The 27,592-nt window shown below is 56.8% G+C and overlaps 1 protein-coding gene across 1 annotated transcript; it reads left to right on the forward strand.

Moving 5' to 3' along the window:
• The first annotated feature begins 712 nt into the window (after positions 1-712).
• Positions 713-25,083, forward strand: LOC144274896 (E3 ubiquitin-protein ligase TRIM39-like). Its single transcript, XM_077833987.1, has 6 exons — positions 713-1,117; positions 6,462-6,557; positions 9,794-10,024; positions 10,518-10,540; positions 10,640-10,743; positions 23,917-25,083. Exons 1-6 carry the CDS (start codon positions 926-928, stop codon positions 24,471-24,473), a joined length of 1,203 nt encoding a protein of 400 aa, XP_077690113.1. The 5' UTR covers positions 713-925; the 3' UTR covers positions 24,474-25,083.
• Positions 25,084-27,592: the final 2,509 nt, after the last annotated feature.

A 27,592-nucleotide genomic window follows, 5' to 3' on the forward strand; every position in this document is an offset into this window, starting at 1 on the left:
CGCTGTACGGCCTGCCTGCAGAGTGCCCACACTGCGGGCAAGGCAGAGTTCAGGGGCTGTAGCTTAGGCTACACTTGCAACTGAAGGACAAAAGTTTTGCTGTGGCAAGTGCAAGTGTAAACGGTGCTTTGTTGAAACAGCCTTGTTGTGAAAAGCTGCGTAGTGTAGACATAGCTGAAATGTTCTCTGGTTTCCACTGTCTAAAGGACAGGAGAATTTGGCCAAAGCTTGCTACACAAAGCAAAGTGAGGTTCAAAATGGCAGGGGCTTTGAATCCTTAGTGTCCTGTAGCATTTATATTTACAGAAATTTCCAAAGCATCCATAACCCTGACTTTCTACCTGAGCTTTGTGACACCCCCTCCTCTCCTGAGGGAGCCGAAAAATCCCTCAGTGCACTTGTAACCCTCTGGTGAGTGTGTGCCACTCACATCCCCCTTGATGGCTGACGCACAGGGTTTGTGGGTTTTTACAGCTCTGAACTTCACAGACTGACTCTTTAGCTCCAGCTGTAGGGACTTGTGCTAAGCGCTGTAGGTCCCCACTTCAATCCCCAGGGAGTGTTGGGGTGGGCTAGACAGTTCCTGCGTGTGGGGCAGGAGATATGCTCTCCCTTCTACCCTTACAGCAATACACATCAGATTGGTTCATATTCTTCCCCCCTCATTCCATTGCCCCCTGTTCTCCCATCCCTTCACCCCACCTCCATCCATTCCTTCTCTCTTGCCCTCTCCCTGACCTTCCCCCTCTTTTACTCTCCTTCAGTTTCACTTTCCTGTTTTCTCCCCCTCCTGGCTCCTCCTTTTTCTTCGTCTCCTTCTGTGGCTGGGACTAGCAGATATTTGCAGGTGGCCACTCCCAGTGTCAGCACAAGCCCACACTGTGTACAGCCACTGGCAGGGAGAACAGATACTCACCCAGCTGTCATGGCCGCTGCAGCTAGAGCACGGTTAAAACCAGGAAAAGGACAAAAGGAGGATCTGTGTGAGACACACGAGGAATGTCTCAAACTCTTCTGTGAGGAGGATGGAGAAACTATTTGCTGGGTGTGTGAGAAATCCCGGAACCACAAGTCTCACACTGTGGTTCCCATTGAGGAGGCTGCCCAGGAGTACAAGGTAGGAAATGCTGTTGACTTTGCTGAATTAAACCCCTTAAGGACACCAGGTTTATCCCCCATCAATACAAGGACAAACATTCACCCCGGCTGCCTAAGGTTAGGCACCTAAATGAAAGGGGCCTGGTTTTCAGAGGGGATGAGCACTGGGGGTTGTGGATAATGGAAAAATATCCAAACTTTTTTTTCTCCAACACTGCAAGTTCCAACACGTAATAGAGAGAACAGGGCTGACGGCTCTTTGTGCACCTACAAGCTGTCTGCCAGGTGGAGTGGGCAGCAAAAACATAAGACCATAAGAACAGCCATCCCCTGTCGGAGCAAAGGTCCATCTAGCCCAGTATCCTGTCTTCCGATAGTGGCCAATGCCAGGTGCCCCAGAGGGAGTGAACAGAACAGGTGATCATCAAGGGATCCATCCCCTGTCGTCCATTCCCAGCTTCTGGGAACAGCTGATCCGTGGCAGGTGGGAGGCGCTGGGAGGACGGGGCAGGAGCTGATCTCAGGGTCTCCAGCAGGCAGAAGACATTGGGGGGCAGGGGAAGAGCTGATCGGTGGGGCTGCCAGTAGGTGCTGAGCACCCATTATTTTTATTCCATGGTTACTCCAGCCCTGGAGCACCCACAGAGTTGGTGCCGATGGTAAAAATGAAACTTTAAATGAGAGGAGGGAAGTCACCTGGCATTAATTAAGGAAAATGCCACACGCAGGATTCATAAACATAAAACCGTGAGCAAAACACCCTCTCCAGTGAACGTTGGTCAGTGTCTTCTGCCTCATGTTCTGGAGTTCCATAACCAAAAGTTCCTTTGCTCTGCCCCTCTCTGCTCCCTCACCCCACCCCACTCACAGTGGCTGTCCTTGGTCAGTGAAGACTCAGAGTTCAGAGATGCATCTGTGTGAGCTCACCTCCCACCCTGGTTGGGGGGGAGGACGAAGATGGTACCTTGCTTGCTCCAGTGTCCAAGCCAGGGCCGTCCGTAGGCATACGCAGCTGCGTAGGGCACCATGAAATGTGGGGCACCAAATTGCCCCAAATTTAATGGTGCCCTAGGCAGCTGCATGCTGCATACGTGGCAGCACCAGCCCCGGCAACCAGCCCTTTCCCTCAGCCAGCCCCCCGCGGGCTGCGCCCACTGCAAGGGGCAGGGCCGTTCCTACGGGGGTGTGGGGCTCCGGACACTCCCTCCACCCTGCCTCTTACCCTTCCCCCCTGCTCTGCCCCCGGCCCGCCCCCATTCCACCTCTTCCCCCAGCAACCCTGCACTCACCAGCAGTGGCGGGAAGTGGAGCAGACGGGCCCCAGCCCGATCTACTCCGCCAGATCCCAGCCACGGCGCTCTGCTTCCCGCTGCCGGTGAGAGCGGGAGGCGATCCTTTCCCCAACCCGAGCGACATGGCTAGGGCCGGGGCAAGAGAAGTGGAGAGGGCTTCTCCCGGACCCCGCTAATCCCCTGGGCCACTCTGGGCCTGTGGGGCCCCCAAAAGCGGCCCCCCACCACTCCTGCCATCCATACCCTGGGGGGGGGGTGGCCTGGGGCCCCACACAGCTGCATAGGGCACCCAAATGGCTAGAGACGGCCCTGGTCCAAGTACTTGCTCTAGTGTCACCACCCTACCACACACCCCACTGTCCCACTCCACCGGCCGCCCTGTCAGCCACCACCTGCTTCTCTGCTGTAACCTCTGCAGATCAGGGCATGTCTACACTTGCAATTTAAAGCAGAAAAAGTCCCCTTTTTCCGCAAAAACCTAGTCTCTTGAGGTTCTATGCTGCTCTTAGTGATTTTCAACTCTTAGTGGGTGAACGTCCTTGCTGAAGCAGGCTGGACAGAAACGCTGTCCCATCCCGCATCAAGTGATTTCAGCTCTAATGATCACTTAACAGAACAAAAAAGAACCTGGATTTGTGCTGGAAATGGCCCAACCTGATGATCACTTTAGATAAGCTATTACCAGCAGGACAGTGGGGTGGGAGGGGGTATTGTTTCATGGTCTCTGTGTGTATATAATGTCTACTGCAGTTTCCACGGTATGCATCCGATGAAGTGAGCTGTAGCTCACGAAAGCTCATGCTCAAATAAATTGGTTAGTCTCTAAGGTGCCACAAGTACTCATTTTCTTTTTGCGAATACAGACGAACACGGCTGTTACTCTGAAACTTAACAGAACAAAAGACTCCGAATGGAGCCTTAATTAGTTCTGTCTTTGAACAGTGGAGAGGAGCAAGTTAAACTATGCCTAAGACTCTTGGGTAAAGTCCACGCTGCGCAGCAAGCAAACCTGTCCCCACCTCCTCTTAACCTTCACAGGGGTCTGGCATCCAAGCCCCCTGCTTAGCGAGTTCAGTTCAGTGGAGAGTGACCCCCCGAATCAGGACAGGCTAAGCCAGGGGTGGCCAACCTAAGCCTGAGAAGGAGCCAGAATTTACCAACGTACATTGCCAAAGAGCCACAGTAATATGTCAGCAGCTCCCGATCAGCTCCCCCGTCCCGCTCCCGCGCCTCCCACCCACCAGCAGCCCTGCCAGTCAGAGCCTCCCCCTCCTCCCTGCACCTCCCGATCAGCTGTTCCGTGGCGTGCAGGAGGGTCTGGGGGGGAGGAGTGAGGGCACGGCGGGCTCAGGGGAAGGGGCGGGAAGGGGTTAAGTGGGGGCAGGGCCCATGGCAGAGCCAGGGGTTGAGCAGTGAGCACCCCCCGGCACCTTGGAAGGCTGGTGTCTGCAGTTCCAGCCCCAGAGTCGGTGCCTATACAAGGAACCGCATATTAACTTCTGAAGATCTGCATGTGGCTCCGGAGCCACAGGGTGGCCACCCCTGGGCTAAATGCTTCTCTGCTGCCCTTTCCTCACACAGTAAAGAGAACCCTATTTCATTACCCCCACATTCCATACTGAAGTGATCTGTAATCCAGCACCAGCCACAGTTGATCACTTTGGCAACACGGCCCTGTCTGCTGGATACCTAGGCAGAGTCGGTGTGTTCATGTAAATACAGTCTGCACCTGAAGCCTTTTCCCTTCCCCAGCCAGCTGTCAGGGGAGAGCTCATTCAGACCCTGCTTGCACACGAAACAATCTGGACCCTGACACATCCCTGCATGTCAGTGGCACTGAAAGCCACAGCTGGTACCTGTGTCCTGCTCTTCTTTCTCTGCCATATCTCGTTCTTCTCTCCTCCTTCAGCTCTTCCCTGTCCAGCAGCCCTGCCCCACCCATATTAACTCCTGCGGCCATTAGCCCAGATAACATTAGAAGGATGACGGGGGGGTCTTACAGCTTAGGTACACCATGGATGTACACACCAAGGTATTATAATTGTCTGACAAAGTTGGGGCCACCTGTGTCCTGACACGGTTGGGTTTTGACAGCGTGGGTGGACAACACGGTTCTGGAACCACATTAAAGAAACATGTCATTGCTCCCAACCCATCTGGGGCTGTGTCTGGGCTGGAGAGTGGGAGGCCGGGGATGAGACGCTGCTGAGGTTCCCTGCCCTCACCCCGGGAGAGAGGGGAGGACATGGGCTGATGTTAGGGCCCTGCCCAGGGTTGCAGAAGGAAGGGAGGGAAATGGCCTGAATTCCCTCAACACAGGGACCAGACTCACTGACACACTCAGTTTGGCCTGAACTGTCCCAAATTTCTGCTCCAAGTCCCTCGTTCATTGAGCTGCTTCTCTGCCCCAGGAACTCGCAGGCCACGTCGACACTACAGGGGTTTCAGCAGCACAGCTACAGCACGGCAGCAAAGAAGCCAGGGCCGAAGTGTCACGTTAAGATCAGGCCCAAGCCTCTGTGCTCACTGACAGGGCTCAGAGACAGCCAGGAAGTGCTGGCACTTTTCCGGCGAAGCACCTGCCGTGTTCTCCGGGATCTCAGCTTTCACTTTGCTTTAAACTGAGTCTCCAGCTGTTTTGGTTGTGAAGAAAACCTCAAAACTGTGACCCAGATGTAGGGGATGCAGAGAGCTGGGCACAGCGGCTCTGAGAGGTGTGAACGGCCCCATTGCCTCAGTGAGGGGTGAGCTCAGGGATGATCATTTAAATATCATCACTGTTAATTATTTTGTTCCCCATGTGAGAGAGGAGAGGGAGAATTGCAGCTCGGCACCATTTACTGCCAGTGACACCTCCTTCCGGTGCCACAAGTGGGTGATGTTTGGGAGATGCCACCTCTTCTGTTCCCCCCAGTAAAGGAGGACCCTGCCCAGAGAGTCCAGCAGAGCCCAGGGGTATATTCTAGCCCCAGGAGGGGAGCCAGGCCCCAGGAGCCCTTGGAGCCCATCAGTGACTCCATCCTGTTCTGAACATTGCACCATCGACTGTGAACAGATCATGGTGTCTCCTTTTGGTGACTCACATGGGCGGAGCTTATTTGTGGGTGGAGCTTCAAAGAATCCAGCCACATTTCCCCTCCCTCCCCCACTCCGCCTTCTGATCCCTGCTCATTTATGAAGCTGTTTTGCTGGATGCAAAGGCTGCTTTTCCACCTCCTGTCTCTCACTAGCCCCTGCTGGCTCCCTCCCTCCCTCCCTCACTGCTTCCCTGCAGCAGCACCCCAGGGGTGTCAGCTGAACAGCACCTCAGGAGCTCTCAGCAGCTGCAGCCTGGGCCTTTGGGCAGGGAGGAGAAGAGAAAAGAGAGTGAAATGGGGAGATCTCTGGCGGGGGGCTCAGGAGGGGACTCTGGGGGGCTGCCACGGGTGTTGCACAGAGCGGGGCTGACGGGGCAGGAGCACGTTGCTGTGCTGTGTGAATGAATCACACGCTGTCAAAGGGGAAGAGAGCCCTGGGTTATTACAGCTCTGGAGCCGTTATAATTATGGGGGGCCCATTCCCCCAGACCGAGTGTGTTCCCTGTTCCTCACTGACTCCAGCCACATCACAGCTTCACCTTGTTCAGTTAACGGGACTGCACTGGCTCAGGTGCTCAGCTGCTGCCTGAGGGAGGCCACATGGGAGCCTGGACAGACGAGAGCACAGTGGGGTCTTGTTCCTGGCCTGGGTCTGGGGTACAGTGGAGCAAGGTGCTGTCCCAGCCTCTTCACTCGCACTGGCAGGAGGGATCGTTCAGAACCTTCCCAGCTGCTTCACCTCTGGCCTGTGCTCAGGGATGGGAAACTTTAGCTAAGACACAGGCTTTGAGAAGTCCTGAGTGTCTGCACGAAGCAGAACCCCCACTCTGAGACTGGCATCTCAGCTCCCATGAGGCCTTTGGGGCCGGCAGAGCCGAGTCTGCTGCTCGCTTCCAGGGTATTTTACTGCTCCTGTATGAAATGCCAATATGGATAGTGCTGTCCATTGGACAGGCAGACCAATGGCCGTTTATCGCACACGATGCCCTTGCAGGTGAAACTCCAGGGAGCCCTGGACCCTCTGAGGAAGGAGCTGCAAGAGGTCCTGGCTCTGAGGTCTAAAGAGAAAAAGAAAACTACAGAGTGGCAGGTGGGTGTCTGGGTTTATTCCTCCCTGAGCCCTTCCCCCTGCAGCTTTCCCAGGAATGCTGGGGCCCGTAAAGCTCCAGGATGAAGCTATGAACCTGCTCTGGTTGTTTGCTCCGTTGCACAGGCTTGGTGCCGGCCATGGGCAGCGGATGCCTCCGGCATTTGGGGAGGCCGGGCATGAGTGCCGGATCCTCCCCGGTGCCCGGATCATTGCCCTGCCCGCTGCTCCAGACCCATTTGGCCTCTTCTCCCCAAGGCCCCGACCACGCTCCCTTCCTGCTCTGCCCCATGCCCGGCCCCACTCCCTTCCAGCCTCCTCCCCAGTGGCTCCCCGTTCACTGTTGCAGCTTGCTCCTCTCCCCGACCCCCTCCCGCAAGGTCCCCTCACCTGCCGCTTGCTCCTTTCTGCCCGCTCCTGCCTTAAGGGCGAGTGACAGGGGAGGGGCGGAGAGGAGCAAGTGGCGGGGCCCCCCACACAGCTGGCGGGCGGCAAGCGGCGGGTGCTGTGGGGTTCGGGGGAAGAGCAGGAGCGAGGGCTCCGGGCGGAGCGCAGGCAGGACTCCACAGGCGGCCGGTCTGCAGCCAGCCTCCAAAGGGAGGGGCGCGGCATCCTGTTTGGGGAGGCTCAGCCTCCCCGGCCTGTGGTACCTGCCATCCAGGGTGCTGGCAGCATCAGGCTGTGTCTCTGGTGGGGATCTCAGCGCAGCAGCTCCTGTAGGCGGAGGAGGAGGGGCAGTTCCTGGCCCTTGTACAGTGGTGCAGACCCACCCCTGAGATCTCTGAGGGGGCAAATTCTCCATACTGGGTGCAGTGTTTTCACTATTCCATGGATCCTGTTTCCCTCCTGCAGGTGGGGAGGGTGTGTTGGCTGCTCCAGCCATCGGTTTTCAGTGGCCTCCATGACAAAGCTCTGCAGCTTCTCTGCAGCCTGGAGGAAACAGATTGTTCCTTCTCTCCCTGCACCCACAGTCCCTGCAATGAATCTGCCCAGTGCCTGGGCCAGACACTGGAGCTGGGAGCTGGGAGGAGGATTTGCCCCCATGGGTGAGGTTCAGATTCGCTCAGCTGGCTGGGCTGGGGGCATGCTGGGAGCTGAGCTCTTCTGAGCATCAAACCCAGTGGCGGGTGTGGAGCTCTGTGGAAAATCTGCCCCCAGGGTGCATCTACATAGCCCCAGCAGCTAGCTGCGGACTGGTCCCTGAGTGACACCCAGGGGTCTGGGTGGGGGTGAACAGCTCATGTTGCTGCGGCTTCATAGCTACTAGTGCCCGAGCTCGCTAGATCAAAGCTAGCTGGGGTGTGTCTACACACGGTGCTGTCAGACCTTCATTGCAGTGTGGACACCCCCTGAGTGAGCAGAGCCAGGGGCAGGTCAGTGTAAAGCCAGGCAGCGCTCGGCCACCTCACAGCCTCTCCTGCCATCACGTGGCCACTTCATCCCAGACACCTGCTACTGTTACTGTGATTTAAACTGTGCTCGTCTGTAGCCAGCTGATGAACCCCGGGGACAAAATGTCTGTACCGGTTCACCTGCCTTTTCCAGTGAAATCCCTGCAAAAAGCGTGGGGGGTGTGAGGAAGACACCAGCAGCAGGGAGGAGAGAAGAAGCAGGTGTCCCACTAGTCAGATAAAAATGGCCATTTACAAGAGCTGAAATGCTCAGAGCTGGGTGCCTCTGGTTCTGCACCTGAAGCCGTATTTAGAGCCCGGCGAAAGTGGGCTGGTTTCCAGAGGACCGAACCGCAGCAGCTCCCACTCCCTGCACTGGAAGCAGCTGGTGCTCAGTTCCTCAGACAATAGGGATTTAGGTGCATAACAATTAACAGCCGTCTTGAATGTGTCTGGCAAAGTTCCCAGCCGGCGCCATGGAGGCGGCTGCACCTTGGGACAGTCACTGGGGTGGTTCTGAAACCCTTGATTATCACCCAGTGAGAGCGAGTTACGTCCTACAGCACCAGAGGTCACAGCCCAATGATCAGTGTCACTCGGTGCAGAGTAACTGCAGCCCCAGCGACTGTGAGATGAGGCCCAGCAGGGGCGGCCAGTTACCCACTGAGAGGGGCCGTCATGGGCCTGAGCCAGGTGGGGAGTATCCCCATGAATGGGAGCAGGGCCCAGGAGGTGACAGGCCCCCATGAAGGATGCGCTGTCCGTGTCTGATGGGGGGAGATGTTAGGGGATATCATAATACTGCACGACTCAAATTAGCTGTAACTCAACAGCTCCCAGGGGGCAGGAGGGGAAAGAGGCTGCAGGTCCACGGCCCTTTGCAGGGTCCAGGCCACATGCACAAAGACTCGGGCAGGTGCCCACAGGGGCTCCTGAGGCAGCTGGGCCTTGTCAGGGCTGTACCCAAGTTGTCTGAGTGCCCTGTGGCTGCCGCGCTCCCAAGGGCGGGGTGGGGGTTGGTCTGGGGGATGGGTCGGTGTCCAAAGCCCATTGGCAGATGGGCCCTGGGTGCTGGAGGGCTGCGCTGGGGGCTCGGGTAAGAGGGACTTTTCCTAACATCACTGTAGCCCGAATCACACTGGGGGGCAGGTTCACCTCTGGGCTGAGCTGCAGGGGAGCTAGAGAGGCCAGTGCAGAGCAGCCAGCCCCTCCCCCCACCAGGATCAGCACTGGCTCAGCATCGTTCCCATGGCTCCTTTCAGAGAGCAGGTGGGGACACAGCTGGCATCAGCAACCCGCTGCTCTGTGAGCCTAGAGGGCTCCCTAAAGGCTGCAGCACATGGGTATGGGACACTCGGCCAGGCTGGGTGAGGCCAAAGCCAGCCCTGACAATGCCCTGGGTGCCCAACACCCATGTGAGCCCCAGGATGGCACCCAAAGGACTATTAGCATCAGCCCTAGGTCCTGAACATTGCAGCCCTGGGAGCTGATTGTCAAAGAAGGAGCATTGCCCACATCCCGCTGTGACGGGTCCCCGGGGTGTCTGAGTGCCCAGCACTTGGCACCCAAATCCCCCCATGGATGCCCTGTGCAGCCCCCTGTAAATCTTTACTGTCCCCTCGATTTCTCCCCACTCCACTGTGTCCATCCCGTGCCACCTGCAATAACGTACTGTGTCTTTACAAAGCACCCTAGACAACCCCGTTACGGAATTGGCCATATGAAGTAAATACCCTTCCAAACTGATACTGATCTAATATCCCCTGTTTCATGAACAGAGGCCCAGTCCATGTAATACAACATCTGGCTCACGCTTTCTCTGTGCCTTTCCTATTTTTCTATCTCAAGGGGAAAGTGAAGAATAAGAGAGAGATGATTGCAGGTGAATTTAACAAACTGCACACACTGCTGAGAGAGGAGGAGCAGCTGCTTCTGCAGAGCCTGGAGGAGGAGGAGAGGGAGACTCTGCAGAGACTACGGGAAAATGTCACCAAACTTTCCCAGCAAAGCTCCTCTCTGCAGCAGCTGATCACAGAGATAGAGGAGAAGTGTCAGCAACCAGTTGCGGAGCTGCTGAAGGTGAGATGGCATCAAAATTCTCCACCCATCCAGAATTATAACTCAGCTCCATGGGTCTGGATTCCAACAATTAGAGTCAATGTGTTCTGTGGTTTACTGACAAACAGAACATGAGGCTAAGGGCTCCATCAGATCACAAATATCGCAGTTCATGTTAGAGGGGAATTCTCTTCATGGAGATCCAGTGAGGCCATGGGAGATTAGATGGATGATAGAAAAATGATACTGAGCTGAACCCATCCCTGCTCTGACTCCAGAACATTGGACCCAACACAGTCGATAAACAAAGATACTGATGGGTTGTGTCCCTACAAGGGAGAACCCTTTAGCTAAATTTCTGTCTCCTCTATATATATGAAACAAGTGTTCAAAACAGTGAAGCCTGGGAGGGTTGATCTATTTTCTACAAGAAAGTTTGATGCCCAGAGTGAGACTCACTCAGGTTTATGCACATTGTGTTAATACAAGACATTGACTCTCTTTTTCCTTTCAGGATGTGAAAAGCACATTGAGCAGGTGTGTTTCCTATGTTCATTGCTCTTATATTCTTGGTGGTGGTTCTGGGATGACGTGTGTACAGAGCAGCTGAGTGATGATGGGACGTTTTCTTCATAGGAGTGAGAATGTGAAACTCCAGGAAGCAGAAGCTGTTTCTACTGACCTGAAGAACGTGTATAAAATTTCCCTTGACATGAGGGAAGCGCTGAAGAGATTCGGAGGTGAGTGGCGTTGACTGGGACATTCAGCAGTATTGTGCCTGGGGATAGGGACAGAGCCTGGGACCCCAGGACACGCTTGCTCCCAGCTGACAGGCTTGGAGCTGTGTGAGAGCTGGAGGCTGATGCGCTGAGTGCTGGGCAGTTTGCCTCCTACTTACAGCCACCTGCTGGTACTTGCCCAGGTGTCTGACCAGGCCCCATCACTGTGACATCCTGACCCCTCCATGGCTGAGTTAATGGGTGTCCCTGAGCTAGGTGCTATGAGGCCTGGACTGGGCCCATTGTGCTGGGAGCTGCACAGACTGGTATCGGATGACATGTCTGTGCCTCTCTCCTGGGATACGTGAGGGTTGCATTGTGTGGCCACCGCTCAGCACTGCCCCAGCCCCCATTAGCCAAGGCAGGCCGAGCTTTCTGAGCTGGAGGAGGGGCCGGTCTGGCTGCTGCAGTCTGACCTGGGCCGTGTGTTACTGGGTAACAAACTGAATCCTACGGGCCCCTCCTCTGTTCTGAGCACAGCCCAGTGTGAGGCAGGGTCAGTGGTTTGCTGCTCAGTGAGTGAGATTCACTCACAAGAGTATGACCCTGTCACAACGTCTGAGCGTGAGCTGCCCCCATTCAAACCCCTCCCCACAACCCCAGTGTGGAGACCGGGGGCAAAGGCAGAAACCTGACAGCGAGGAGGGACAGAGAAGAAGCGAAGACAGAGGAGCGGGGAGTGGAAAGGTTCAGTGAGCTCGGTCTCTGAAAGTTGAACTGGCCCTTTCATCCTACCCCCTCCGCTCCTCTCTTCCCACCCCGCACCCCCAGCAGGGGGCAATCGAAGGGGCCAAGCTGGGTGTGTCTGTCCCGGCCGATGGAGGCTGCGCAGTGGGTGCCGGCTGCAGGGCCAGGATCTCAGGGCTCCGGGGAGCAGGAACCCCAGGCTGTGGGGGAAGCAGCTTCCTCTCTGGGGCTGGCTGGAGCCAGCACATCCCTGCTCCCCTGCCCCCTCGCTGCCCCCAGCCCAGCCCAGTCTGTGCCCACCGGACCCTGAACACAGCTGGGCTCTGGGCCATTCCACAGCCCTGGCCCCTGAGCCTGTCGGGATCCTGAGCCAGTCACCTCCGTGCCTCCTTCTAGGGGATCCTCAGCCCCTGGGGAGCCTCCTGTCACCCCCCGGAAACCCCGTCCTGGGCAGGGCCCCAGGCCCTGAGTCACTCGCTGGCTGCTCCCGGCTGGCCAGGCCCAGGGTCTCCAGCAGGGCCCTTGGTGCCGGCCCCGCGCTGGCTGCCAGAGCTCCCAGCCCCTGGCCCAGCCCGGCCTGTTGTCCCAGCGCTGACCCCTCCCCTGCGGGTTGGGGGGACCCTGCTGCTCTCAATGGCTGAGCCCCCCCCTCTACCGCGGCCTCTGGTGCTGCGCTCGCAGGCTCAGCCCGTGCCAGGGCCAATGCGGCGCTGCTGGGGCTGCTCCTCCCCCGGCACCTGGGTTCTCTGGGTCTGGGCAAGTGGCCGGGCGAGTGGGCAGGGACCTGCTCAGAGACACGCGCCCTGTGCTGCCCCCAGAGGGCAGAGACCAGCCAGGGCCGGGCAGCAAAGCGCCACCGCGCTGGGATTAACCCTTTCCTGCCACCCACCCAACAGCCCCGGCCGGTCACTGCTGCTCGACTGCTCCGACCCCTGGGACCCGGGTCCGGCAGCCGAGGGAGTCGCTGGGTGAATGTGTGGGGCAGAGTAACCAGGATCCCCGTGTGCAATGGGGAAGGCCCCACGCTGTCATGCAGCCCTTCGGGGCTGGGCAGTGAGTGTTTTCATTCGTATAGTGCTCCCGAGTGAGCCAGGCACTGCAGAGACAGAACAAGGGGCTGCCAGCCCCACAGGGCTCCTGCTCTGAGTGCAGACAAGGCCCAGCAAGGGCAGCAGCAAACACTGGGGGAGGGGGAACGGGGTTCCCATTGTGGGGCCAGCCGCTCCCTGAGCCCATCCAGTGCCTGTCTTCCGGGTGTGGTAGACAGTATTGTAGTGACCCTGATGGCTCCATGCTGGGCCCTGGGTCACCGCCCAGGGAACAGGGCAGGGCTGAGGCAGCCTGAGGTCGGGGGGAGCTGGAGGTTGTGGGGAAGCGGGAGCATCCTGGGAACTGGGACAGGGACACTGGATGCCAGGTGGGTAGCCCAAAACCCTGTGCTGTGTTTGCTCCAGGTTCCCACTCTGTGATGCAGGCTCTGTTGGGGTCAGATGCTGTGGTGAGGGGCCCACCCAGAGAGACTGAAGAGAGCGAGGCTCTGTCTGCATGGGGAAGGGGCAGCAGTTCTGTTAAATGGCTTCCAGTTTTGTAGACTCATCGTGGGGTGGCACCCTCACGTACCACCCTCAGTCATTTCAGGGTGTCTTGGCAAGCATCTTGTCTCAGTTTAACCTCTTCAGCACTTCTTAAATTACGCCTCATTGTCCAAAAGATCTGAGAGAAAAGTTCCCTCCTGGGGTCCACTCTGAGTCCAAGTAAACCCCAAAATAAAATCTTTTCCTTCACTCTGCTCCAGCCTCCAGCTCTCACTCAAGCTCCTCATTGTCCTCAAGTCAGGAGTCCTCAGTCCTCCTTCCCGGAGCTGGGCTTGGATTAGTTTCCATTGTGGAATCACATGACTCCAGCCCTCCTTCCCGGCGCTGGGGTCATTTCAGACTGTGCCTTTATTCTCTGCATCCACTTTCTCCAGCCGGGGTCAGCTCTCCAGGGCTCTGTCCTTCTACAGCTGCTGCTGTCATTGTCATCTCTGGCAGCGCCTCCCCCTTACGGGAGCTCCTCTGTCTAGGACAGTGGTTCCCAAACGTTTTTGATCATGCTCTCCCTTACCTGGTTTGTGCCCCCACCCCGGGAGCTGCGGTCGGGAGCTGGGCCAGGAACAGGGCTGCAATTGGGGCTAGGAGCTGGGGGCCGTGACTGGAAGTGGACCCGCTGTTGGGGCTGGGAGCCTCAGCCTTCAGCTGGGAGTGAAGCCGCTGGTGCAGCCTGAGCTGAAACTGGGGCTGCAGTTGGGGCCAGGAGCTGGGGGCTTTGGCCGGGGGCGGAACCACAGTTGGGGCTGGAGCTGCAGCTGGGGTCGCAGCCTGGAGCAGGGCCAGGAGTCGGTGGTTGAGGCTGGGGCCGGAGCTGCAGCTGGGGCTTAGGGTGGGGCCAGAGTGGAGGTGGGGGCAGAGTAAGGCTGGTTGGCGTTCCCTTCCCGCCACCCATGGGGGCTGGTCCATGCCCTGCCATGCCCCCAAATGTTCCTCCACACCCTCTAGGGGGCCACAACCCACAGTTTGGGGACCACTGCTCTGGAAGCACCCCTTCCAGGCTCCTTGCTCTGGTGAGCTCTCCTGGGAGCTCCTCTTCTCGGCAGCTTCCTGACACTAGGATTCCTTCAGCTGAGCCCCGGTAACCCTTTTTCAGGTTCATTAGCTATTTAGCTGCCAACTAGCCACCTAGGGATTTAATTACTTCCAGGTCGGTCTGGGTTGTCTCATTCTCCCTTACAGGAGACTGTCACAGGTAGTCTGGTCCCTAACTCCCATAAAAGGGCCAGCCCTCTTCATACATTTCCCCCCATCCCCAGAGCCAACCTGTACTCCAAGGTAGGCTTGACCATGGCTGATACTTGGTTATGTTCTGCAGCTGGGGTGGGGTGGGGGGTACTTCCTGCCCTGCTGCCACAAGGAAATCTGCAAGGCCCTTGGTGATAATTTTCTTCTTGTCACCGAAGTGTGAAGAGACCAGGAGTTTGATTCCCCAACTTTCTATGTAGCTCATGTCATGGGTCAAATCCCCCATAGTCTTCAGCATGTCATAGTTCAGAACAACTCTTTGGCCATAGCAGAGGTAGTCAGTAACACTGGGTTTCATCATTGGTGTGATGGTCCTGTAGCAGATATGGGCTGGCTACGGAGCTTCCCTCTCAGCCAGATAAACACCAGATGTGTTCATCACAAAATCCTTGAATTTTCCACCAAGCATGACTGAGGTCAGTTTTAAGATGGTATTTTACACCCAGCACTACCTAGTGGTTGAACAGCATAATACAGTTTAGCGTTCCATTACATCTCCCCCGTTAAGTTCTACATTCTGACCATTTATAATATTTACATTATCTCACTGTCTTTGAAGTTCAGTGCAGATTAGTCTGTTAGGTGTCTCTGAATGGTGCTGGTCTTTTAATTACACAACCCGAAGAGGTAACAGCTTCGTCTTCTGGCTGTCCATTAGTTCCAATGACTGACTGTGGTCAGTCTGAAATCCTTGAGTCTTCTTCTTGTTCTGCATCCATCATCTGCAGAGTTTGCACAGTTGATTGTTCTTTCTGAGGAACAAATTGTAGATGTTGACAGTTTCTGTTGAACTCTCCTCTCTTGGTCTTGATCACATACAACCTGAGTCTTAAATTCTTTTTCTTTACAACACCTGGAATATTCCATTCTTTTTCTCCATCCAGTTTGACACAAACATGGTCACCGGGTTCTAGGCCTGGTAGTTTTCTAAGTGATGTCTGTTGTAAAAGTGTTTGCAAGCTCTTTTTGCCTTTTTGTTCAATTTGACTACTCTTTCCATGTCTGACAACTTTGGAGGTAGATTCTTTTCCAAAGTTGGGAGGGTAGTTCTGAGTTGTCTTCCCATCAGGAGTAGTGCTGCAGTATATCCAGTAGCTGCTATTGGGGTTGATCTATAACTCAGTAGAGCAAAGAATGGAACTTCCTGTTGAAGGATATTCTTCACTGTATGATTCTTCACAAGATCTTTTTTTTTTTAGATAAATTAAATTCTACGTCAGTGAATTATGGTCCATGCTCTGTCACAAGTTCTTCTGGAACCCTGAAATGACCAAAAGTGCCCTTCAGTTGCTCTATAACACTCTGGTCTGTTATGTCTTTCAAGTACACTCTTTCTTTCTATATACCTGGAAAAATAGTCCACGACTACCAGGTAAAGATGTCCCCTGAATTCACATAACTCTGCAGCTAGTCTCTTCCAAGGTCTCTTTCATTCAGACTAGCTCCTTGTTAGTGTCACTAATTACTACTGGCCATATCTCTTTCCCTGCAGCCTTCGGTAAAGAGCTATAGGAGCCCGTGGGGAAATGTTTCTACCAAGGACAAATTTAACAGCAGCTCTGGAGTGTTTCATAGCTGGTGTCCTGAGCCTGGCCTGGCCGTACCTGTGCGTTTTTGGGGATGTTGACAGTCACTCACTGCAAGTCACTGGGATTTGGGCTCCTAAGTTTCTGGGACATGTTTGAAATAGAGCTGGGTGTAATTTGGGGGGTAAATAGTTTATTTGCTGAAAAATTATATTTTGGGTCGACAGAAACTATTCGCGAATGCATGTCGAGTTTGCTGACTAGTTTCAATGAACAGAGAAAGGTGCCACCACTTCCCTTCCAGCCTTTAGCCCCGTGGCTGGGCCCTCAGCGGGGAGCCCCCGGTTCAATCCCCCTGTGGGATGTGGGGCAGGAATTGGAATGTGGGAATCCAGGAAAGGGCTGGAACTGCTGGGCTCTGGGTGTCTGATGTGGGGTTCCCACAATCTTTCCTGCTGAAGACGTCCCCCTGTGTCTAAACACTGCCATGGGCACTGGGCCAGAGCGTGGGAGTGAGAATCACTCTGCAGCCCAGTGGGTCGGGCTGCACCTGGTAGCCCAGAGTCCAGCTCCCCTGCTCCAATGACCCTGTAAATACTGATCAATAACTCCCATGAGGGGTGGGGTTCTGGCCCCTGACACACCGGTGTCTCAGCCATGTCGGTGCCCCTCTGAAAACCCCAAGTACAGATGCACTGCACTGGTATGAACTGGGACTGGCCCCTGGTGCAGCTTCTCCCAGATGGAGTGGGCAGCAAGTGGGGAAATGCTCCCTCCCCTCCCCACTGCCCCAGCCTCATTAGCAATGGCCCCTGTTCCCCCCAGCACCCCTCAACTCCTATTTCCCACTACCCTGTCCCCTTCCAGTGAGCCCAGACACCCTGCCCGTGCCCTAGCATGGAGAGTGCCCCAGCTGCGCCCCGTGGGTCAGGGCTGCACTCCCAGTGTGTGTGGGGATGGCACCAACCTGCTCTTAGCAACAAACCAGCCACACACGGCCCCAAAGCAACAGAGATTCCCTGGGGCCTGCCCCCTTCACCTTCCCTCTTGCCCCCTTTCACCTCCCTCTATCCCCCTGGCACCTGCCCCTCCCTTACCCTTCCCTCAATTCCTGTGCCCACCGGACACCCACCTCTATCCTGTCCCCTCACCCTCACCCCAAACTCCTGCTTCTTCCCCTGGGACCCTGCCCCTCTCCCCACCTTTGTCTCCCTGTCATCTGCCTCTGCCCTCCACCCACCTCTGTCCCCTGGCACCAGCCAGTCTCCTCATTCCCCTGTGCCCCCTGGCTCCTGCTCCTCCCTAACCCCTGTGCCCACCTGGCCCCTGCCTCTATCCTCACCCCTCCCCTTTTTCTCACCCCCTTTCTGCTCCCCTAGGCCCCTGCCCCTCTGCCCCCACTTTGCCTCCCTGGCATGTGCCCTGCCCTCCACCCACCTCTGCCCCCTGGAACTCACCCCTCCCTTCTCCCCCTGCCGTCCTGTCACCTGCCCCTCTCCCCGAAACATCCTTTGCACCCTGGAGCCCACCCATCACTTCACCCCCCTGCTACCCCTCCTCTTTCCTCTCCCCTTTCCCCCTCTCCTGCCATGTCTCCTTCCCCTCCCCTCGCCCCCCCTGCCCCGCTGGTGCCTGTACTGCCCTCACCCCCTCTGCCCTTTCATGCCCCCCCACCCATCACCCTCCTCTGCTGTCTTGGCTCCTGCCCTTCTCACCCCCCTCAGCCCGCCTGTTACCCGTCCCTCTCCCCAACCTCTCTAACCCCTGGCACCCTTCCCTTCCCTCGTCCCTCTGTGCCCATCCCCCCTCTAGCCCCACTCTCACCTTCTGGCTCCTGCCCCTCCCCATTCCCCTCTCCTAACACCTCCCTCTACCCACCTGCCCTGCCTCTCTCCTCGCCCCGCTCTGGCCCCTCGTGCACACCCCTCCCATCGCCCCCCTCTCTGCTTCCTGGTGCCTATCCCTCCCTCCTCTGCCCTCCCTGTGTCTGCCCTTCTACTCAACCCCCTCAATCCCCCTGGTACCTGCCCTTTTCCTGACCCCCCTGCACCCTCCTGGTGCCGACCCCTTCCCTCATTCACCCTGACCCCCTGGTACCTGCCCCTCCTCTTGCCCCCTTCCTCCCTGATGCCCACCCCCCTCACTCCCTCTGCCCCCTGACTCCACTCTCCTCACGCCCCTCTGCCCCCATCACCCATGACTTGCCCCACCCCCTGCCTTTCTCGTGACCACCCCTCCTTTCACCCCCCATCTCCTAGCACACATTCCTCCCCACCCCCTTCCCTCCTTTTTGTCTGCCCCCTTCCTTTACCCCCTTCTGTCCCCCAGCACCTGCCCCTCCCCCTGCCCCTCTGGCACCCACCTCTTCCCTTGCCCCCCTCTGCCCCCAATACCGCCTCTTGCCTCTTGTTGTCCCTGGTGCCGGACCCATTCCGTGCCTCACCACTGTCCCCCTGGCACCTGCCCCTCCCACTGTCCCATTGCTGCCTGCCCATCTGCTCACCCTCCTGTGCCCCCGGCTTTCACCCTTCCCCTCGTACCCCTCTAGTCTCCCGGCACCCACCCCTTCCCTTGCCCTCCTACCCACTGACGATCACACTTTCCCTCACCGTCCCGCCCATTTGCCCCTGGTGCCTTCCCCATCCCATGCCCCACTACTGTTCCCCAACCCCCCAGCATTTGTCTCTCCCCCACTCTGCCCCCGGTTCCTGCCCCTTCTTGACCCTTCCTTCTCCCGCCCTGGCCCCCACTTCTCCCCTCAGTACAAGCCACTTCCCTCGCCCCCACCCCCTGGTCACGAATAGTGTTAACTCTGCCACGTGCCACACACCATGCCCCAGAAACAGCTGTAACCTAGACTCGTGGCAATGCAGGGCTGGAAGGGACCTGGAGAGGTCACCTAGCCCAGCCCCTGGTGCTGGGGCAGGGCCTAGACCATCTCTGGCAGGGGTTTGTCCAATCTGTTCTTACAAACCTCCAGTGACAGGGATCCCGCAGCCTCCCTTGGACCAGGTCCAGAGCTTCACTGCCCTGAGACTTAGAAAGTGTTTCCTCATCTCCAGCCTCAGTCTCCCTTGCTGCAGCTTGCACCCATTGCTCCTTGGACAGGCCCTCGCCCTGCCCGCTGCGGGCACTGGGGGTGTCACCAGGTGTGAGCATCGCTGTTATTGCATCGAATGGCTGGGGGCGCTGGGCTGGCTCAGGGGGGCAGTGAGGGCAGCTGGGGCCTTTCACTCCCCAGTCACTGATCTCAGCCCAGGCTCAGAGTCCGACTCCCAGTGAACAGGAGCTCATGTCGTAATTCTCGTTAACAGCAGCCTCACCGGCCACCTCCGCAGGGAGGCCAAGGCCTGAAGGGGCTGCTGGGACGGTTCCTCCCCAGGGAGAGGCTCCAGCAGGTGTCAGGACTGAGCCACGTTGGCAGGAGAGTGCGGGGCTCACATAGCCACTGTGACACCCTCGTACCCTCGATACCCAGAGCTCCAGCAAGAGGGGTGTAAACCCCACTTGTACCCCCAGCACTGAACTCACTGACACTGCCCCGAGGCCCCCTCTCCTCCCGGGGTTGGGGGTGGTGGAGAATAAATGGCACTGGAAGAGAGGGGCCAGGAGACCATGGCCCCATCACTTTTACTGATAGGAGGGCTAGGTCTCCCACTTTTTACCGGCTGTAAGGGTGAGTGATGGGGGGCGAGAGGGGGCAGAGAGGAGCGACCATGGGGGCAGGGTGTTGGGGGGGAAGAGGCGGTGCGGGGGTGGAGTCTTGGGGAGAAGGGGCGGTGTGGGGGCGGGGTCTTGAGAAGAGGCAGTGTGAGGGCCGTGGCTCAGGGAGAAGGGGCTGTGTGAGGGCAGAGGTTCGGGGAGAAGGGGTGGTGCGGGGGCAGGAGCTCCAGGAGAAGGACCCACATGGGAGGGCAGGGCCATGGCTCAGGCACCAGTGGCCCTTCTACTTTTAGGGAGCTTCCATCACTCCTGGGGAGAGGACCATCCCGGATCCTGATCCACGGGCACATCTGTGTATTTGCTGGGTGCACAGAGCTCTCCAGGTGGAGACACTTTCTCACTGACCCAGGAGTCGGTGCTGCTGGGAGGCCCCACTGCCCAGGAGGCCAAGGGCTCTCGCTCCCCTGTGCTGCGGGTGAAGGGAGGGGCCCTGGGGCTGCTGTTCCCTGTCCCAGGAATGGGGTGAAGGGGACGTGGACACAGACAATCTGCCCGCTTGCGCTGTGAGGGGCAGACCTGGCTCCATGCTGGGCTTCAGAGCCTGAGCTCCAGCCTGAGTGTGAACGTCTATGTGGCTATTTTTAGTGCCAAAGAGGGAGCCCCACAAGCCTGAATCTGTCCAACCCGTTCGGAGACTCGCTGCCGTGGGCTGTGTACATGAACCCAGAGTGTGTCCAGAGTCTGGGTCTGAAAGTTCCCAGAGCGTCTGATGCAGGGCTGGTTAATGAGAGCGAGGGGGGTGGCTGGCCCAGTCGTTAGATGGAGACACCGGGGCCCCTGGGGCTCTGGGACGGTCTCTGTGACCATTGTCTGCTCTGGGAGATGCCCAGGTGCAGCTGCAGAGGGTCTGTGCCACCAGCATCGCCCATGGGACACTCGCTCTGGGCAGAGTTCAGGCTGATTTGTGGGGTCTCCATTTTCAGCCTGATTTTGGGGGCGAGATCAGGGGCTCAGGGGGAATTTTTTTACCCAGGGCAAATTAAATAGTAGCTCTGGAGTGCTTCCATAGCTGATGTCCTGAGTCTGACCTGCCCGTAACTGTGCGTTTCTGGGGATGTTGAGAGTCACTCACTGCAAGTCACTGGGATTTGGGCTCCTCAGTTGCTCAGACAGGTTTACAGGGAAGCTGGGTGAAATGTTTTGGACAAATAGTTTATTTGCTGCAAAATTATATTTCGGGTCGACAGAAACGATTCACGAACCCCTGTCGAGTTTGCTGACGAGTTTCAATGAACAGAAAGGTGCCGCCGCTTCCCTTCCAGCCTTTAGCCCCGTGGCTGGGCCCCCAACGGGGAGTCCCCGGTTCAATCCCCCCGTGGGACACCATGAGGGCTTGAGCTGCTGGGCTCTGGGGGTCTGATGACGTCCCCCTGTGTCTAAATACTGCCCTGGGCACTGGCCAGAGCGTGGGAGCTAGGCTGACTCTGCAGCCCAGGGTGTCGGGCCCCGACCTGGGAGACGCAGAGTCCAGCCCCCCTGCTCCAGTCACCCTGTAATCATTGATCCATAACCCCAGTGACGGGAGGGGTTACGGCCCCTTGCACACCAGTGTCTCAGGCCATGTCTGCCGGGGTTTCCTTGCATTGGTGCAAACCCCCAGGGCAGACTGGCTGTGCGGATGTGAACTGGGACTGGTGCCTGGTGCAGCTTCTCCCAGATGGAAGGGGCAGTAAGTGGGGTAATGCCCCCTCCCCTCCCCACTGCCTTGGCCTCATTAGCAACAGCCTATTAGTACGCATTTGCCCCCCCCCCGCCCCCCCGCCAGAATCCTCCACTGCACGGCCGCCCCAGTGAGCCCAACCCAGAGCACTGCCCCATGGCAGACGGGCTGGGCCAGGAGAGGGGCGGGGCTGGCTGTGGGGTTTGCCTGGCTGGAAGGTGGTGCCCATGGGGCCCACCAGCATGGAGAATCCCAGCTGCGCCCCCTAGGGCAGGGCTGCATCCCCAGTGTGTGTGGGGCGAGCACCAACCTGCTCTTAGTGAGAAACCGACCACACATGACCCCAAAGCAAGAGAGATTCCCTGGAGCCTGCCTCTCCCTCACCCCTCTGGCTCCTGCCCCTCCCTTACCCTTTTCTCACCCCTGTGCCCACCTGGACCTTGTGTCTATTCTGACCCCTCCTCCTCGCCCCTCCCCTTCTTCCTACCCACTTTCTGCTTCCCTAGGCCGCTCTGTCCCCTACTTGGCCTCCCTGCCATGTGCCCCTGCCTTCCGCCCACCTCTGCCCCACCGGAAACCCCCCTCCCTTCCCCCCCTGCCCTCCTGGCACCTTTCCCTCTCCCCCAAACATCCTCTACACCCTGGAGCCTACCCATCACTTCACATCCCCGCTATGTCCTGGCATCCACCTCTCCCCTTTCCCTCCTCTGCTGCCATGTCTCCCACCCCTTCCCTCACTCCCATCTGCTTCCCTGGTGCCTGCCACTGCCCTCACCCCCTCTGCCCCCTGATGGCCGTCCCACCCCTCACCCTCTTCTGCTGTCCTGGCTTCTGCCCTTCTTACTCCCCTCAGCCCTCCTGGCTCCTGCCTCTCTCCCCACCCTCTCTGACCCCTGGCACGCACCCCTTCCCTCACCCCCCTGTGCCCACCCCTCCTCTAACCCCACTCTGACCCCGTGGCACCTGCCTCTCCCCAATGCCATCTCCTAGCACCTCCCTCTACCCACCTGCCCCTGCCTCTCTCTCCGCCCTCTCTGACCCCTGGCACACACCCTTCCCTCACCCCCCTGTGCCCACTCCTCCTCTAGCCCCACTCTGACCCCCCGGCACCTGCCTCTCCCCAATGGCATCTCCGAACACCTCCCTCTACCCACCTGCCCCTGCCTCTCTCCTTGCCTCTCTCTGCCCCCTGGTGCTTGTCCCTCCCCTCCTCTGCCCTCCCTGTGTCTGCCCTTCTGCTCAACACCCTCAATCCCCCTGGCACCTACCCTTTCCCTTACCCCCCGCCGACCCCTTCCCTCCTTCCCCCTGCCCCCCGAAAAACCTAACCTTCCCCTTGTCCCCTTCCTCCCTGGTGCCTACCCCCTTACCTCCCTCTGCCCCACTGACCCCACTCTCCTCTCGCCCCTCTGCCACCATCATCCATGCCACCTTCTCTTTATTTCTACCTCTGCCCCTCCCCTCGCCCTCTGGCTCCAGGACACCTGCACCCCTCACCACCCCTCTAGTCCCCTGGTGCCAGCTCCTCCTCTGCCCCAAGTCCCAGCTCTACCCTTGCCCCATCTGCCTCCCTGGTGCCTGCCATTTCCTTTGCCCCCTCTGCCCGCCTGGTGCAAGTCCCTTCCCTCGCCCCCCTTTGGACCCCTGGTCTCTGCCCTTCCCCTCACCTCAGCACTGCCCCGCCCCTCCCCTCCCCCTCTGCTAATCTCTGGATCCCACCCCTCCCTTCATCCTCCCTCTGCCCCCTGGTGCCCACATCTCCCTTCACACTCCTCTGCCCCCCTAGGTCCTGCCTTTCTCCACACCCCTCTCTCTGCCCCCCTTCGGCTCACCTGCTCCCTCACCCCCCATTCTGCCCCCCAGCACCAGTGCCTGCCCATTCGCTCCCCCCCATGGTTCCACCTCCCCACTCCTCATCATCTCACCCCCTGGCAGCTCACCCTCCCCTTGATTTCCCCTGCCCCATTGGAGCTCCCCCATTCCCTCACACCCTCTGCCCCCTGGTGCCTGCCCCTTCTCTTGGCCCCCGCAGCCCCCTGGGGTCCATCCCCTTCTTCTCCCATGGAGCCCACCCCTCCCCCTGACCCGCTGTAGACCCTGGGATCCTGCCCTTCAACCCCCCTCTGTTCTTATGGTGCCTTGTCCCCGCATTCCCCTTGTGCCTGCCCCTCCCCTCTATCCCTCCCCCCTCTACTCCTGTCACCTGCCCCTCCCCTCTACCCCTCCCCCCTCTACTCCTGTCACCTGCCCCTCCCCTCTATCCCTCCCCCCTCTACTCCTGTCACCTGCCCCTCCCCTCTACCCCTCCCCCCTCTACTCCTGTCACCTGCCCCTCCCCTCTACCCCTGCCCCCTCTACTCCTGTCACCTGCCCCTCCCCTCTATCCCTCCCCCCTCTACTCCTGTCACCTGCCCCTCCCCTCTACCCCTGCCCCCTCTACTCCTGTCACCTGCCCCTCCCCTTTCCTCTCACAGCATCAGCCTCTCCCCTCCCCTCCCCCGCCCCCACTGACACCTTCCCACCCCTCCCCCGCTCCTCCTGTCCTTTCCCCCCATTGTCGCCTCACAGGCAGAGGGGCCCTGACTCCCCTCAGGCAACAACCCCCCCCCCCCCAGCGATTAACGGGGACGCAGGTTAATTTCCCTTTGATCCCAGTGACCAGCCCCTGCCCCCGGCCCTGACTCTGTGACTCTCTCCCCAGTGGACGTGACTCTGGATCCAGACACGGCAAATCCCCACCTCGTCCTGTCTGAGGATCGGAAACGTGTGAGCGATAGAGACACACCCCAGGATCTACCCAACAGGCCTCAGAGATTTGATCCTTGTGCCCTTGTCCTGGGCGCTGAGGGGTTCGCGGGCGGGAGGCGTTACTGGGAGGTGGGGGTGGGAGACAAGACGAGATGGATTCTGGGGGTTTGTCGGGAATCTGTGAGCAGGGAGGAGTGGGTCACACATACACCTGAGGATGGATACTGGGCCGTGCGGCTGTGGTATGGGGGATACGAGGCCCTCACCGACCCCCTGACCCCCATGCCCGTGAGCGTCCGGCCCGGCCGGGTGGGGATTTTCCTGGACTATGAGGCGGGCGAGGTCTCGTTTTACAATGTGACTGACAGGTCCCATCTCTTCACTTTTACTGACGTCTCCGGGACGCTCCGCCCTTATTTCTGTCCTGGTTACAGTGCTGGGGGTGAAAACACGGCTCCCCTGATCATCTGCCCGGTCCCGGCTCCGGCCGGGGGGAATCTCGGTCCCTGACCCCGCGGCTCAGACTGGCCCCCCCCAGCACTGCTGCTCCTCTGTGGTGGGGGCCGGTTACCGCAGCTACTGGAGTTTTGTGCTGCCCAGACGCTGCCAGTTTCCCTTTTGCACTGGAGGGTCCAGACGAAAACCGGACACCTGGCAACCCCCAGCCCTCACCTTGCCCCGTCCCCTGCCCCGGGGTAGCAGATGGTGGGGGATGGGGTCATTCACTCCTGCCAGAATTTTCTACCCCTGTGAAATCTCAATGTAAAATAGGAAAGAAAAAAGATTAATCTAATTTAGAAAATATTATTGTAACAAGGTGAAAATACAAGAATATTTCAATTTACATTTCAACAGTATTTCAAAATCAAGCATCTAAACATATTTTTAGAAATGGAATTATTTACATTTATTTTTTGATTCTTCCTTCAAATCTGTATTGAAGTTTAACTTCTCTAACTAATGTCATTTGTATTTCAACAGTGCAATTTCAAGAAATCCAAAATATTTATCTTCACAAAATAAACTATTAAGCTGTCAGACGGGGTTGTTCAGTTATAATGTACGTGTGTCATAAACATCACAACTACACACATGTGCAGCTGTTCTCTCTCTCCCCCCCCGCCCTCTTTATTGCCTTGACTGGTTCTCTCTGGGAGGCAGGGCACATACACCCACCTCCTGCACTACACCTTTGAAAATTAATAACTTAAAAATGATAGAATTAATGAAGCAATATATTTAAATTAACCCATACAAGATTATATAATATTCTTTGAAGTTCTGTCAGCATTAATTCACTTTCTAGCTGCACATAATCGGTAATCAAGATATGACCCTTCCTTTCTTTTTCTCACAAAAAGCGGTCCCCAACCTCAAATGCTGTATTCTTAGATACCGGGGTCGGCAACCGTTCAGAAGTGGTGTGCCGAGTCTTCATTTAGTTACTCTAATGTAAGGTTTTGTGTGCCAGTCATACATTTTAACATTTTTAGGAGGTCTCTTTCTATAAGTAAATAATATATAACTAAACTATTGTTGTATGTAAAGTAAATAAGTTTTTTTAAATGTTTAAGAAGCTTCATTTAAAATTAAATTAAAATACAGAGCCCCCCCCAGACCGGTGGCCAGGACCTGAGCAGTCTGAGTGCCACTGAAAATCAGCTCGCATGCCGCCTTTGGCACACGTTCCATAGGTTGCCTACCCCTGCTATATACAAAAATGTCTTCTACAATCTCATTTTTTTGGGTTTATTTTTCTTTAGAAATATTATTTGCAGGCAATGTACTTTGAGTGTGCACTGTTGATTTCAAAGTACTGCCAGGCTTTCCATGTTCTTGGTTATAAGGACACAACAAATGTAGTTTGAGAAAGAAATAGAGAAGGGGTTGTATTCCTTTACTGAATCATCACAAATTAACTTAATATGCTGGCACTTAATGACACATAACATGAAATTTGGTGAAGTTTTATTGGGAGACCTTTCTTCTCGGCCATAAATCAGTTGAAAGGGTGACATTTTTGTTGTCATGTGAGGTTTAGAGTACAAAGAAAAGAAAGTTGCTCCAGGAAATTCATCACAATTCCACTGGGTTCTGTCCACCACCTTCTAGAATGCTCTGTACAAATAGTGACCGATTGGTCCAATTCCTTGATGTTAGCGATTGAACCTAATTTCTGGAAGAGCTGGCTGAGCAGAGTGTGAGGGGAGGCACATCACATGGTATTGCTAGGACCACTTTTTGTTTTAAACGTGACGCGTTATGAACATTTTCAATGTCATCATTCAGTTTTGAAGATTTATTCACAATACGCCATCCATGGCAGAGGGCCCTAAACTTACGCTGATTATTTGAAAATAAATACTCTCATGTTATCTTGTGATGGATTCATTTGTGGTTTTATCAAGTCTGCTGCTGTCTAGGTGGCATGGTCTGCTGAAGCTCTGTATCACCCCGCCATGAGTGTGTAATTGACCATCTAGTGAAAATATCACCAAATGTAAACTGTTACCTTGTTATTCAATTCAGAACCTAGATCTGCCAGTATCTGCTCTGGACAGCCATGTTAATATATCATTTCACATGTCTTCTTCTCCACCTCATGTGCTTTCATAGTTCTAAGTGGAAATTCTTCTACCTATTTTGAAAAATCATCTGTAGCTCTCAGTACATACTGGTATCGCTTCTGAGACACTGGATAGAGCCCGATTAAATCTGCTCTCAGCAATTCCCAGGTTTTAACAACCTATGTGCAAGAACACAGGCTAGAGTTCTCATTTGGATCTTTCCTATGACATTTTTATTATAATCCCATCTATAGTAAGAAAAGTAAACATTATAATGTGGTTTCTGTAATAGTTGATGTCTCCACACAGTCAGAATCTAACTTTTGGTGTTTTTCAGAAGTAAATAAATACAGGACAAATTTCTGCAACTGAGAACGTGCATAAATACACCTTGCAGGGTCGGCGAGTTATATGGGCCCATGGTGCTCGTGCTCCAGCAATATTCAGGGCCCGGGAGCCTGGGTCCACCAATGTTTGGGGCCAGGTCTCTGCCCCGGCCCCATCTGCTGCCCCCATGGGCCTCCCCTGGAGCGCCCCCGGCCACGCCAGCTGCTCCGCGCAGTGCTCCCTCACCGGCCGCTGCTGGCTACAACACAGGGACCGGCGCGGGCGGCAGGCTGAGATGGCTGCTGCGCCTACGGAGGGGGAAGAGGAGGAGGTGCACATGTGATGGCAGCCCCCCGGCACCTAATGGGAGACGACTCCAACTCCGAGGAGGCTTCCTGGAGTCTGGACCTGAGCAGCTGGGGCATGGGTCTGTGTTGGACTCTTGCCCCTGCCCGCAGTCACCTCTCCTGCCCCAGGCTTGGCAAGGAGATGCCCCATCCCCCACCCCCAGTGATGCTATGGTGACAGGCAGCAGCAGGGGAGGAGGTGCACACGTGACAGCAGCCCCCCCACCACCTTCTGTCACCCACCACAAGGGAGGCGAGGGGGCTTCCTGGACCTGAGCAGCTGGGGGTTGGGTGAGTGTCGTGACACCCTGCCCTCCCCCGCCCTCCGCAGTCACCACTCCTGCCCCAGGCTGGGCAAGGGGCAGCCCCATCCCCCACTGGACAACGA

Source organism: Eretmochelys imbricata, chromosome 14, assembly GCF_965152235.1.
Source record: "Eretmochelys imbricata isolate rEreImb1 chromosome 14, rEreImb1.hap1, whole genome shotgun sequence".
Lineage (NCBI taxonomy): Eukaryota > Metazoa > Chordata > Testudines > Cheloniidae > Eretmochelys > Eretmochelys imbricata.